The 13,559-nt window shown below is 34.3% G+C and overlaps 5 protein-coding genes and 1 non-coding gene across 8 annotated transcripts; 5 read left to right on the top strand and 1 right to left on the bottom strand.

Moving 5' to 3' along the window:
- The first annotated feature begins 181 nt into the window (after window positions 1–181).
- On the top strand, window positions 182–1,428 carry LOC123313792 (retinol-binding protein pinta-like). The gene has a single exon (XM_044898808.1). The coding sequence runs from the start codon at window positions 486–488 to the stop codon at window positions 1,329–1,331; it is 846 nt and encodes a 281-aa protein (XP_044754743.1). The 5' UTR covers window positions 182–485; the 3' UTR covers window positions 1,332–1,428.
- A 157-nt stretch (window positions 1,429–1,585) lies between these two features.
- On the top strand, window positions 1,586–4,036 carry LOC123313788 (A-kinase anchor protein 10, mitochondrial). Its single transcript, XM_044898803.1, has 3 exons — window positions 1,586–1,796; window positions 1,860–1,991; window positions 2,048–4,036. The coding sequence occupies exons 1-3, from the start codon at window positions 1,772–1,774 to the stop codon at window positions 3,514–3,516; spliced, it is 1,626 nt and encodes a 541-aa protein (XP_044754738.1). The 5' UTR covers window positions 1,586–1,771; the 3' UTR covers window positions 3,517–4,036.
- A 261-nt stretch (window positions 4,037–4,297) lies between these two features.
- On the top strand, window positions 4,298–5,866 carry LOC123313724 (xylosylprotein 4-beta-galactosyltransferase). The gene is made up of 4 exons (XM_044898710.1): window positions 4,298–4,618; window positions 4,677–5,103; window positions 5,170–5,316; window positions 5,370–5,866. Exons 1-4 carry the CDS (start codon window positions 4,468–4,470, stop codon window positions 5,638–5,640), a joined length of 996 nt encoding a protein of 331 aa, XP_044754645.1. The 5' UTR covers window positions 4,298–4,467; the 3' UTR covers window positions 5,641–5,866.
- Window positions 5,867–6,088: 222 nt separating this feature from the next.
- On the bottom strand, window positions 6,089–9,216 carry LOC123313725 (nicotinamide/nicotinic acid mononucleotide adenylyltransferase 3). 3 transcript variants are annotated; one of them, XM_044898712.1, is made up of 8 exons: window positions 9,035–9,216; window positions 8,851–8,939; window positions 8,569–8,792; window positions 8,297–8,479; window positions 8,105–8,206; window positions 7,898–8,052; window positions 7,481–7,634; window positions 6,089–6,505 (listed from the first exon to the last, which is right to left on the bottom strand). In XM_044898712.1, the coding sequence occupies exons 2-8, from the start codon at window positions 8,924–8,926 to the stop codon at window positions 6,485–6,487; spliced, it is 915 nt and encodes a 304-aa protein (XP_044754647.1). In that variant the 5' UTR covers window positions 8,927–8,939; window positions 9,035–9,216; the 3' UTR covers window positions 6,089–6,484. The 3 variants fall into 3 exon arrangements, 2 of the variants coding, with proteins under 2 accessions (XP_044754647.1, XP_044754648.1); XR_006537765.1 differs by having other exon boundaries at window positions 7,481–7,557; window positions 9,035–9,214; XM_044898713.1 differs by lacking the exon at window positions 7,481–7,634 and having other exon boundaries at window positions 9,035–9,213.
- Window positions 9,217–9,568: 352 nt separating this feature from the next.
- LOC123313706 lies at window positions 9,569–13,519 on the top strand. Its single transcript, XM_044898689.1, has 10 exons — window positions 9,569–9,940; window positions 10,050–10,279; window positions 10,416–10,682; window positions 10,737–10,948; window positions 11,027–11,212; window positions 11,267–11,539; window positions 11,634–11,887; window positions 11,944–12,094; window positions 12,159–12,482; window positions 13,348–13,519. The coding sequence occupies exons 1-10, from the start codon at window positions 9,740–9,742 to the stop codon at window positions 13,479–13,481; spliced, it is 2,232 nt and encodes a 743-aa protein (XP_044754624.1). The 5' UTR covers window positions 9,569–9,739; the 3' UTR covers window positions 13,482–13,519.
- On the top strand, window positions 12,594–12,677 carry Trnal-uaa. The gene has a single exon. It is a non-coding gene; the product is annotated as a tRNA-Leu (tRNA).
- Window positions 13,520–13,559: the final 40 nt, after the last annotated feature.

The raw sequence follows: 13,559 nt of genomic DNA, 5'->3' as shown, positions 1-13,559 counted from the left end.
TAACGGCACAACACGTGACACCTTTCCCAGAGCCAAAAGCTGGATCCGCCATTGACTTTTTTCCAATCTTGAATAAATAAAAAGTTGAATTCCGTTTAATATCGAAATACCCCTTTACCCCGTTCAAACGACGCCTCTGTTAAATATCGCAATCAATGCTAATGAACTTTTTGCGGTCTTATCAGCAGCTGCCATCACAATGGGAATATTGGATTGAATGTGTATATATTCATACGCATTATCATCAGTTGAAGAGAAATGAAATAATCAAATGATAATTCCTGAAACTGAACGAAGTTTTGATAGGTGATCTTTGTCTCCTACATAATCACTGTACTGACAATATTTATTGTGTATCTCCTCTCAGAGAAAAGCATAATGCCCTCATTTCTTAATGTCATCGATTCAAAACAAGGCTAAATTTGCATAGGAGTGGTAGAAATGATATTCTAACCTATCAACAGAGTGATACAAAGTGACCTAACATGGAAACATCGGACGATTCTAGTTCATCTTTGGAAATTGAAAACCCCACAACAACATCTCTGAATGAGAACAAGGAAAGTCTGGACAAGTCTCTGAGACACCTCAAAAAATGGGTTGAAGAAAACAAGAACCTTCACATCAGGAATGAGGACAAGTATATAGTGATTTTCCTCAGGTGTTGCAAATACGATTTGGCGAAGACCAAGAAGAAAATAGAAGATTTTTATCGGATGAAGAAGACAAGGCATCAGTTGTTCACCAACCGCGATCCATTCTCAGCAGAAGTCCAGGGCCTCATCAAGATGGGAACCTTTTTCGTGCTGAAAAATCCCCAGGGAAACTGCCCCGTAGTCATCATCAGGCCCTCCATAAGAGATCCTTCGATCTACAACATGGATCAAGTGTTGAAAAGCGGATCTATGGTCATGGACGTTTTGGCTATGGAAGATGAACTGGCGCAACTTTATGGAATCATCACAGTGGTAGACCTTACGAACACTGGTCTTTCGAATGTCACCGAATTGTCCGTTTCTCGGTTGAAGGATATGGTGTCTGTGTGGCAGAATTATTACTGTAGGCCACAGAAGATACTGTTCATAAACGTGCCCGCTTACATAAATGTGTTTTTGAAAATGGTCAAGAGTTTCATGACTGCTAAGATGCGAGGACGTGTTGAAGTAAATCGCGGTAGTGATGCTCTGACTGAAGTTTTGGATAAAAAAATTTTGCCGCCGGAGTACGGGGGAGAGGGTGAAACAATAGAAGAATTGTCGTGCTATTGGGCCAACAAATTGACTTCTTACTTTCAGTGGTTTAAAGAAGATGAAAAATTCAAAGCTATTTAACGCTCTCTTGTTATTTTTCCGCTGTTTTTAATCGTTAAAAAATTTCTATTTCTATGATATTGTTTTTGTTCCATTTAAAATAAAATTTTTATTACTATTTATATATTTTAATCTTTTTTGTCTGTGTATATTTACAAAAGTACTAATTAACAATTCTGGTCCGTGTGAACAATGGACATCATGAAAAAATATTCAATTATTTTTCACTACGTGTGAAACACACCTTATTAATGCGACGTGAACTAAATATTTTGACAACTGACAGCCCAATGTCAAAAGTCAAGATATGTTGACGTTTTTTCTATCGGAAAAACTACTAATCTAATGTTGAAAATAACTGTTCTGACTGAAATAATTAATTTCGAATTAACATTTCACTGATTTAGTTTTCAACATTATTATGAAGTGTTCTAAAAGTAACGCATGAACAAATATGAGCAATGTTACAATTTTGGAAGAAATCTGGTAAATATTTATGATTTCCAATCAGAGAAAACTAATATTAATTGAATTCGGACCATTTTGTAGGACAGAAAAATCGTGTTGGAACGAATTTACTAGGCTCAAACTATAACGAAAGCCTTCCACAATATGTCAGACCTTCAAAGACGACGGAAAATTTTGAATACGTACAAATATCGGAGGAAATTTTAGACTCAGGTAATGGAGCTTCACACCTCAGGAATTATAAGATTAATATGTAATATATATCACAGGAACTGAGGTGAATTTGAAGAAATCATCAATTGCAAGGACACTTCCAGAGATATTACAGGACAAGAATGCTGTCAACCACTTCATCCAATTCATGGAATCAAGAGAATCAGAGGCCTATGTCCTTTGTTGGTTAGATATAGAGACCTTCAAGGTAGACATCCCAAAAATATCCTCACCAATTTCATTGAGTGTTACAGAGCATGATAGTTTATCAGTAAGCACAGATTCTGACTCTATTATTTCAAGTGTGTCTAGCGAGTTTTCAGAAGGTAGAGGTTCAAATTTAGGTAAAAACCCCAACCACAATTGTGATAAAGAAAGCAGTGATATTAGCATTAGTCCAAAATCTTATAAGAATTTCAAAGAAAAAAATGATCTTGTAGATATGGATTTGTTGACCAGAAATGCTCTCATAATATTCAAAAAATACATAGCACAGGAAGCCATTTTGAACATTAAATGTAATGACAACATAAGAAAGGATTTAATAGAAAATATTTGTGATAATACGAAATTAATCTCGGAAAATTGTTTCTCAAAAGTACAAAATCATGTTTATAACATGATGGATAAAGAGTATTTTGAATCTTTTCTATTGAGTGATTTTTACTGTAAATATCAAATAGATGTACTGACCAGTGGGAATATAGTACTCTACGATATTTTAAGTAATGAAACAGCCTTATTTTACTTCATGGAATACTTAGAACAAGAAGATCAGAGACACCTGCTTGAATTTTGGATGGCTGCAACAAATTTTCAACAACAGTTGAAAAATCAAGGTGAATTCTTTGATCCTGTGGAGGCACAAAATGATGCTGTGGTTTTATATGATAAATATTTTTCCTTACAAGCTCTTTGTCCTTTAGGTTTAGGAGATAAAGTGAGACTTTCTCTAGAGCAAAAAATATGTGGAGAGAATGGTGTAACTTTGGACAGTTTCAATTTAGCCATCTCTATTGTAGAGAAAATACTTGAAAAATATTTCATTCAGCCATTTTTGGAATCGCAACTCTTCTATAAATTCCTGTCTGAATTGATTAATACTGTGCAATCTAATGGTTATGCAACTTCAATACAAAAACACAAAAGATCTCCGTCTGATGGGGACAGTGAACATAGTTTTGCTTCCAGTACATTTTTAGCTATGGAAATGAACCATAATCCAGTTAAAAAATATACGAAAGCCTCAGCAGATATGACTATTGACACTAGAGAACTATATGACCCAGACTCTTTGTGGAAACAGAGAAGAAAAAGTAGATTGCTTTGTGGTCATGTTAATGATTTAGGTAGATTCGAAACTGAATTTGAACCAGAACCTGATAGAGGTCAGTTTAATCTGAAAGATGTTGTTAGAAAGTTTGTTAGTTTGGAGGAAGAACAGAAACGGAAGGAGGAGATGGCTTGGCAAGTTGCAGAAATGATTGTGAGAGATATAACAAATATTACTTTGAACAATAATTGAATAGCTGTTTCATATTGAAGATTATTAGCTAGAATACTTATTTGACCTTGTATATTTTGAACTAAGCCAATACCAGTTGAACGTTCTCTAATAATATGTTGTCGCATGTGTATAGAACTTTATTTGATTCGTTTCAATAATACAGATTAGGTTCTAATTGAATATTGGTACAATTTGAATAACATATATTTGTAATTGCATCAAGTTACTAGTTATGGTTTTGTAATACAAAGCTCACATTGCTCTATCCGATTGTGTAATTTTTTGTTATTTCATTGTATATAAGTGTAACATATCAAAAATGACTCATAGAATTTGTAAAGTGAAATTTATATTTTTTGTATATAATGTAATAGATGAATTATTTCTTATTAACTACCTGTTCTGTTTGGTGCTTTGAATTTAACAGTATTATTATAATACCTATAACCCTTTTCCACACGACAAATTGACAACTACTTTATTCATTTTAGATGATATATTTTTACTCAACCGTTCTGCAATAAAGATCTAAGACATTCGTTCAGTCTATTTTTCTTCCTACCAGAATTTTTACACGATTTATTCATGTCAAATTTGTTTTTTCTTAATCGTATTTCCTATTCTATTGAACCCATTAAGCATTCATTGAGTTTTTTAAAGCAGGTTCTCAAGAGAATGAAAAGGTATGCCAGAGCAAAGTCCTGAATCTTTGGCAAAAGCATAGAGAAAGAAGGGGCAAAAGTATGAGAAAAACAGGTTTTCAAAAGAAAAAGAAGCATTGACCGTTGACGAATCTATGGTTCTTACATAACCTAAATTTTGTTTGGATTGTTAACAAAAATAAATTATTAATTTAAATCATTAATTCCGAAAATTCGATTGCTCGCAATGTTCGAATCCGCCTCATCTGATTCTGAGTATGCCTTCCTTACAAATAGATGAGTAAGTCGGACTAAAAAAGCGAATAGCATGAAGTTTAAAAGTAAAGCAAGACCATTTCTGTTACCCATTTATTTCCATAAAGAGAAGGCATGGAGCACCTTTTCTTTATTTATGGGAGGCATATTGATCATAATGTTTTTAATGACTGTAGTTTTGTCTATGAAACTTTTAAACGCTAGTAAGTTTGGAAGTAAATCTTATGTTACCTCTAATATTTGCTCATGTCGTTCTTACAGCTGACTGCAAATCTGATCAAATCATTATAAGATATGTTGCCAACAATATTCCTAACATAGAAAAAATTGATGCATCCTCTAAACACCGGTTGGGTATCATAGTTCCTTATAGGGATAGGTTCGAGGAATTACTTGAATTCATACCTTACATGCACAGTTTTCTGGAAAAACAACAAATATCTTACGATATTTTTGTTGTGAATCAAGTAGATAATTATCGATTCAATAGAGCCTCATTAATTAATGTGGGGTATCTGCAAATCAAATCAAATTATGATTATTTTGCAATGCATGATGTGGATCTGTTGCCACTGAATGAGAATTTGAGTTATGCATATCCTGAACAACCATATCATTTGGCAGCTCCAAATTTACATCCAAGATATCATTATGCTAAATTCATAGGTGGAATTTTTCTGATAAACAGGTAAGAGCTAGCAAACTCTCAAGCTGTAAATTGTTCTTAATAAATAATTATTCAAATTTTATGTAGAGAACATTTTGAAATGGTCAATGGCTTATCAAATCAGTATTGGGGTTGGGGATTGGAGGATGATGAATTTTATGTCAGGCTCAAGGAATCGAATTTGAAAATCGTAAGACCTGAAAATATCACCACTGGAATCAACAATACCTTTAGGTACAACCTTCAATTAATTTTAATAGGGTAGTCTATTGAAATATTTTTTCCAGACATATTCATAGCAAAGATAGAAAGAGAGATACAATAAAATGTTACAATCAACGGGAAGTTACCAGGAAACGAGATAGAAATACTGGACTACACAATGTAAATTATAAAATAATCAGTTGGAATAATTTGACTATCGACAACTTGCCATTTACCCTTATCAATGTAAAATTGCACTGTGATTTCAAAGTTACACCATGGTGTAACTGCACATCAACATCAAAGTCCCCTACTAACGAAAAAAATAAAGAACCTGGTAAAGTTGCATTGTGAGAGGACAATAACATATCATTGTATAGAAGCTGTTCTCTGAAAACCCATGTGAATCAATTTAACATTTTTCAATCCCTGAATATACTCTACTTCATGCAGAATCATTAAATACAATAATTGTTTCTGTCCATTTAAGTGTATTTATGTGATTCTAATATGTATTTGTGATATTATTTAAGAGATAGTGACTGATAACTTACATTTGTAATTAAATTATCTCAAGAAACTTTCGTATTTTTATATTATCCATTTAATTTCACACAACTGTATGCTGTGAAACACAGAGATTGTAAAAACAATTTATTTTCTTTGTCTAAAATATAGACAAATCATAGATGACAACAAATTTTCTGTAATGATAGGGTTCATAGGTTATTATTCAAATTCAGACATAGCCCATCATTCAGAACAATGGATTGGGGGAGAAATGATGAAATAAAAAATAAAATTCTTTAGTCATCCAATTATATATTTTTCAACAACTAATCGGAATGAAATATAAACATACCTCAAAAAAACTCAACAATTTTATCATAAATACATATATCCATTTCAAATAAACCCTAAATATGATTTTCAAGATTCATAACAAATAAAGAATATAAATTTAATCCCTAAAAACATTAAATAGCGTGATGTGTACGTGATTTCAGAAGAACTTTAGACCTTACAATTTCATTCAGTTTGCTTTTCAACTGTAGAAAAATATGAGAAAAATAAATACTATAAGTACATCTTTGGCAGAAAGATCCCATCAGGAAAAATTCTTGCAGACTAAGAATAGTATATGGTAAGCGCACATTTAAAGCTGCATATACTGGGAGCATTTACTTATGAAGTTGAATTAAAGAGGGCATGCAGGAGTCTGAAACAGAAAAACATGCTCTATTCAAAAGAAACTTGCGCTAACATAGCGTATGGTCCGTATATACACATTTGGTAACCGAAAGTTACTAGAGCGGTTACTCTGGTGACTGATATTGAACCGAATTGTCAGGAATTCGACATATACGGACCGCCCACTTACTAACCAGAAGAAACCAAAGTGTATATACGGACCACAGCCATAATAACAAGATCACTCATCATTCCCCAGACTATTTTTTTTTAATAAGGATGCAGAATATACTACAAATCTAATATAAGCTGCTTTCCAGTCAGGTACCCCGGGGCTCGGCGCACTGGAGCTTTTCGCCTGCGCAAACACACCCACACTCAACTGTCAAATCAAACTAACTAACCTAACCTAACTTTCTCTATGGTAAGGCTTCAATCAACGGTTGTAATTAGATACCATGCCATCCTTGATAAATAGCAGTAAATTCGAGTATTTTTATGTCTGGAAGACTTTAATTCTATAGTAACTTTGAATTCTACATGTAAACCTACAAACTATAGACAAACTTTCATCTACAGTCACAAAATTTTGTTGAACATTGAAATTCGTTAATTTTTCAAAAGCTGAGTTGAAAAACTCAGTGTATTCTCTAGATATTCTAGACATTTTTTTATTATCCGATAAAACAAACATAAAAATATCTGGAACTACCAAATACAAAATGTTACTTTTTCAAAGTTAGTATTGAGCAAAATATTTAGGAATACCATAAGTTTCAAATATTCACACAATAGTTTCAACATCACTTATAACTTCGATGCCATGCTTACTGAATATAAATTTGATAAGATTTTCATCGCAACTTTTGCAATTTTTCAAACTATCCTCGGACTTATAACTGGAAGAACTCTTATCTAAAGATGGGAAATCGTTGGTACTTTTGGCAGTTCTCAAGGAAGATTTTTTACCAGAATTTTCATTACTGCTGCTGGCACAACCTACCTTCTCCGATATCACTTCGTCAACAGTTCTTCGTACTGTCCTTACTTGTACAGCTTGTCCAGGATGTTTGTAATTAGCTGGAGAAACAGTAGTGTGATTTTTCTTTGATTTATCCACCGTATCTATGCTAGAGAAATTCTCATGCGATTGAAATCTGCTGAAGAGATTATTGTTGCATATGTTCATACAGTTTGCGAGTGTCGAAGGAGAAGTTTGATTTACGTCCATCAGAAGAGTTTCAGAGTTCATATTGAGGATAATGTTAGTGTTGTACTTACTGTTTCCATGAAGCATGAACAGAAATCTCGATTGAGAGGGGGATATATTGAGGATTAAAAAAAAATTTGCACAAGTTATGAGTAATCAACAAATAAATGCCATGTGTATAAATTCCATTCAAATTTTAAAATTACTCACTTATGTTTGAATCCATAAAGGCCTTTTTTCTGTATGTAGTCTATGACAGGGTCAGGGATTAAGTACTTAACTGACTCATTTCTTCTAATTGCTCTCCGTACTTTGGTAGAGCTGACTTCATTACCGATCCATTCAGTAACAATTGAGATGTTAGACTAGAATGGTACTAATCACAACAAAAATCTCCCGAAATTCAAAATCACTCACCATATATTTAGTCAGTACATCTGAATTGTAAATGAATTCCAATGGATTAGTTTTACTTCTTGTCACAACTACTAAACCATACTTTCCTACTATAGCTTCTATCTAAATGAAAAATGATCAATTAATACAAGAGGATGTAGTTCACCAACCTATAATACTATTATAGCAAGATCGCGACATGCTATTACTCACATCTTCATCTGACCAAAGGCCAGGAGTACCGAAAGACTCTAGCAAATCGGCTCCACAAAGCAATTTAACACCTACAGTTTCCAAACATCCATTTCTAACATTGTCAGGAAACCAATTGTATTCTTCATCGAAATTACTGTTATTATCATTCAGAGACGCTTGGAGAAGTTCATTCACATGATTCTACAAGAAATTATTATTTACTTGCGCTCAACTCAGCTCAAACAAATGAATAAACAGTAGTCATCATGGCATCATGGCCGACTCTTTACCTGATGATAATTAAGAACTTGTCTAGTCCTGCTCCAGGATTCTTGATTGCACTCCCAGTCAGATAATTTGATCCAGTCACTACTTCTCAATGCTAGCCTCACCATTTCTTTTCTATGTGTTGAGGATTCTAAATCATTTTTGGCATAGGCATCGTGAACTGGAGAAATTAGACCTCCAACAACTGAATGAGTACCCATTCGATGAAGATGATCCCTCGCGATTTCTGAAAAGTTCAAATTATTGCTTGAGCTCTTGACTATTCAGAAAAAACAGGATCTTACCGAACATCCTCAAATGCATGTTTGTAGGTGGATTGAAGGATCCACACGCCAATAAAACGATTTTGCTTGGCGGCATTCTGTTAATTCAACTGAAAATTTTTATTCGGAAATAAACATCAAGAAGAATTTCAAATTCAATACATTAGAGCATAGGTTTCGATTAATTTAATGAATCTCAACATACATATCTGTAACAAATCAAATATCCTTCAGTGTGACGAAATAATGCTTAGAGATTTATCAGGATTTTCTGATAAAAGTTAATTTTCCTTCCTTTTCGAGTATTTAAAGAGAGATATGATATCATTAAAGGTAACATTTCACCACTTCCAGTGTTTTTGTTTTGGTTGGATTGACGTTGACAATTTGTTGGTTATTTTTCTTGTTTTTTATTGTCTGATTCATAGATTTATTTGAAATTCAAAATTTAACACGTTCTCAATATGGAGGGTAGTCTCTCTACCCTCCATAGTAATCAACAAAAAAGAATGGAAAGATTCCAACTCAACAAAAATATATACTGCACTTTTTGCTAATTTGGTAATTCTTCGTAATCATAATCCTTGAGATAAAGTTACAAATATAATACCAATTTCTTATTTCAATTTTGAATGCATTTAAATCATATCTGGATGAAACATGTACTCAAAGAATGATGGCTTTTTAACATCCTGTGTAAAATTAAATTTTCCTCTTTCGTCCGCCACTATACAAAGGCAAACTTTTTCGTATTTCTTTGTATAATTAAAATTAAGCCAGATATTGAACCAAATCAAGAGAGCCATAACCATGGCGACATCATAACAATTCCTCAACCTGCATTATGATTGTTCTTATTTTTGAAAATGCTGTGTTACTTGAAAATGCATGAATAAAATCGTTGAATATAATGTCCAGGCACGTTGTAACATTGACCAAATGGATTCCTTTGGATATTTGCGATAAAAATGAGCTTTTCATCGGATGCAAAGAACTGAAAAGAGACGCATCCAATTTGCTTTATAGAATAAGCAATTTCTCGCAAAATATTCAATCCAAGAGCCATTCGAAAATGCTACAACATTTGATTGAACACGATTTAGATTTTCAAGTAGGTACTGAATGAATTGATTCTTCTTTCTGCGTATACATATGTATAGGTGGTTTTCATTTCACCTCTACTTTTCGATATAAATCTGAATTTCAAGTCTGCCTTGCAGGAGTTGGAAGATATTTGTGATACGATGGATGTGATCCAGGGAAAATACAGTAATATTTTCCCTCAACTGAATCGTGGCAGAGATAGTTTTATTGAGGAGAAAATGCATATTTGGAAAGATATATTGTGGAAATTGAAGCTGAAGATTTGTTATAACATACAGCAAGTTGTCGTAGATACTGGACACCTTTTCGTTTACTTTGGCAACAAGATTCTGGAACTAGTTATGAGGCGAGCATGATTTAGATTTGAAAGATGTTATATCGAAAATGAACATTTTGCATTGGTTGTTTCAAATAGTTAGATATTGAAAAGACAAAAGCAAACATATTTTATATGAGATATAAATTTATTCTACCTTTTTTAGACTCTGTAAAATTTACAACACTCTTTTAACGATGAATCAGAAATATTCCATGAGGAACGACATCAGTATCTGCGGAAATACCTGTCCAAAATTACTGTTTCCGTTGAAAAAAATGTCGGTTACAAGATTGCTGCAGATTTTGGCCATAAACAGGGCGGAAGTATGTTGTCACAAATTGATTGATTGCCTCTTGGAGACTTACAAAAATTTCGAAGGTTCCCTTGAGGAAGACGACGGTAGCGATAATTCCAGTATTGAAATTTACAGGTGAAAAAAAAGTGAATTTTTAAGATAATGGTGAACATGAATTCTTACTTCCAGGGCTTTGACCAAGCATATGTCGCTTCCTGAAGACGATAACAACGATAATAAGCATGAGAAGTTGGTGAATAGATGGAGCGACGAGACATTTCTGAATATGGAAAAATTATTATCGTACGAAGAAAAAAACGTAGAAGATTTACTGGAAACTGCTGCTTGCATTGTACCGTCGATGCTGGGGTCAGAAGGAATCCGAAAATCGAAAAATACAGGTGGTTTTTGTATTTCTCTTTTCGTTTCCTAATTTTTTGTTTTGCTTTTCTTCATTCAAGATTTCCTTCTTTCTACAGGGACATCCAAAATTAATAAGAAGGCGAAAGCCAAGGTACTGGAGTATTACGAGGAAATTTTATGGGGCGAGGTGGCCAATTACCTGGAGCACATTGTTTTGTGGTGGGCGCCAAGCCCACTGGCTCTGAGAGTTCCACATTCTAGCCAGCACCTGAGGGAGTGGATCTTGCAGTTCATTCCTACTGGTAAAATACATTTATTTGAAGAAGTCTGCAATATTTCATCATTAATCTTTCTAGCCGATATTCCCCCAGTCATATCTTCCGCCCTCACCAGTCTGGCCGACGCTTTAGGTGTTCACGTGACTTCTACATCCTGGGATCAAAATTTCCGATTGGGTTTAGTGGCTTCCGCTGGAAAGGATAATCTGGAGACGGGAGTATTGATGAAGGATACCTTGGAAGATCTGGTGGATTTATGCAATCAATGTGAAGCTACCCCAGACTGGATAGTCGGAGCTCCACTCGAAGAAATTCCGATTGTCGAACAAATTCCTGTGCTTCACAGGTTAGGTGAGTTCTGTGGTCGACTACGAAACATATGTCTATGGATTTCGCTTATTTGTCCTGGATTACAAGACACGCCATACTTGAAAGTATTTTCCAGATCACACAGTGCATACCATAAGATTATGGGCTATAAATGAGAGCAAAAAATACGCTCACAGCTGGAATGTCGCCGCATTCTTCAAGATAGTCTGTAAAGATATAGCTCTATGGCTTTCTCATCTGGATATACTCAGACTTCAAGATCACACGTTGACCATAGAAAAAGGGGGTCTTGGGGAACATGTACGAGTTTGCTCTCTTATGAGGGCCAAATTGGTTTCTGAAGTGAGAGAGAATATTCGGAAATTGAGGGTGAGGCAGTATGAAAATAAAAACATTTTCCACACTTGTTCTAATTTTTTTTCCAGAATACGACTGCAGAATGCATCGAAAACCTCGCTTCTATATGTCGTATAATCTGTTTGGCCATCTTGAAAATGATATTTCCTCCACCATCTTACTGGAGAAATGAGAAAACTCTACCTCCTGTAACAAGCAGATATGTCGATAAATATCTCAGTGAGTTCTAAAGGCCTCTGAAATTGTCATCTATCTTCGACGCCATAATGTTTTCCCTTTCCAGACCAGATAATGCTTCCTGTTTTGGTAGCATCGGACGATCACTTGGTCACAAATATGATATTGAAACTGGTATGCGAATCATGGCTGGATCATATCTACATGACCAAAATAATATTCTCTCATGGTGGCGCAATCCAGCTCCTTCAAGATTTCGCCCACGTGAAAATTTGGATTGATGGTTGCGCCATCATCGACAACAAAATGAAGAAGAGGATGGTGAAGAACGAGATTCTCCGGAGGTGCGAGGGTGTTGGTAAATTGTTGCTCAGAAGACCAGGAGAACACATAAAAATGAATGATAAGAAACATGAAAAACAGGACCGGAGTGAGTTTATATGGTTTATTCCAGTGGTTTTTGGTGAAGCGATGTTTTTTATAACAAGAATTAATAATTGATCCTTCCGCTTTGTCGGTTTCATCTGATATCTCCCGCAAGGTCAGGTTGGCCGAGCGGTCTAAGGCGCCAGATTTAAGCTCTGGTTCCCGAAAGGGAGCGTGGGTTCGAACCCCACACCTGACAGCGTCTCTTTTTCTTGTAGTGAATGAAATTGTTTTTGTTTCAAGAATTTATTTTTGGGGTTCATCTATCTGTATTTCAACATTTATTTGGAAATGGAAATTTTTACAGACCAAATCATTAAAAATTTCTTCATTCAAATAAATTTGAAATCTTGATATCTAACGTAGGGTTACATTTATGGCATCGATTCTCAGTTTTGACGAGCCAGACTTTGAGACTTGAGACTTCCCATTACCTGAAAAGTGAATTTTCTTGGGAATTATTGGAAAAGTTTACCGCTCGCATTTTAATTAGACACAAAGTTGAACTAATACCTGAGAAAAGCCGAGGACACTGGAATTTCCAGTTTGATATTAGGCAGAAACTTTTATTCTTGTTCCTACTTCGTGATTCTAAGGAATGTACTTCGAATATTTCGTTTCAGATGAAAAAACATGTCAGATATCCTTTGTGGAATTTGGGATACCTTCTCTTTTTTAAATTTGAGATGAAATCTATGTTATATGTGAATATTTTCTATCGTGAATTAGGACATTACAATGCCAGCATATTAAAAAAAAACGTGTATAGCAGTTTCATTGTTGTCTTAGAAAAAAACTGAACAAAAATATCTAAGTGAAAAAGCTCATCCACCAAATTGAATTGTCAACTGGATAATTTCATATTTCAGATCCACCTGAAAGCTCGGATTCTGAAAAAAATGTGATGATGCCACCAGAAATGTATGTACCAAATCAAGAACAATGGTTAGAACTAAGAGCAATGAAGAAAAAAATATTTTTACCAAAATTATGTTGCGAATGAATATAAGTACGGAAAGCTCACTACTGTATCTCCATAATGAAAATAAAGAAAGAAACATTAAAATCAGACTTTTTCCTT

The sequence above is a fragment of the Coccinella septempunctata genome, chromosome 5 (assembly GCF_907165205.1).
Source record: "Coccinella septempunctata chromosome 5, icCocSept1.1, whole genome shotgun sequence".
Lineage (NCBI taxonomy): Eukaryota > Metazoa > Arthropoda > Insecta > Coleoptera > Coccinellidae > Coccinella > Coccinella septempunctata.
Note: the sequence above shows the minus strand (reverse complement) of the source record. Positions and strands in the feature narration are given on the sequence as shown.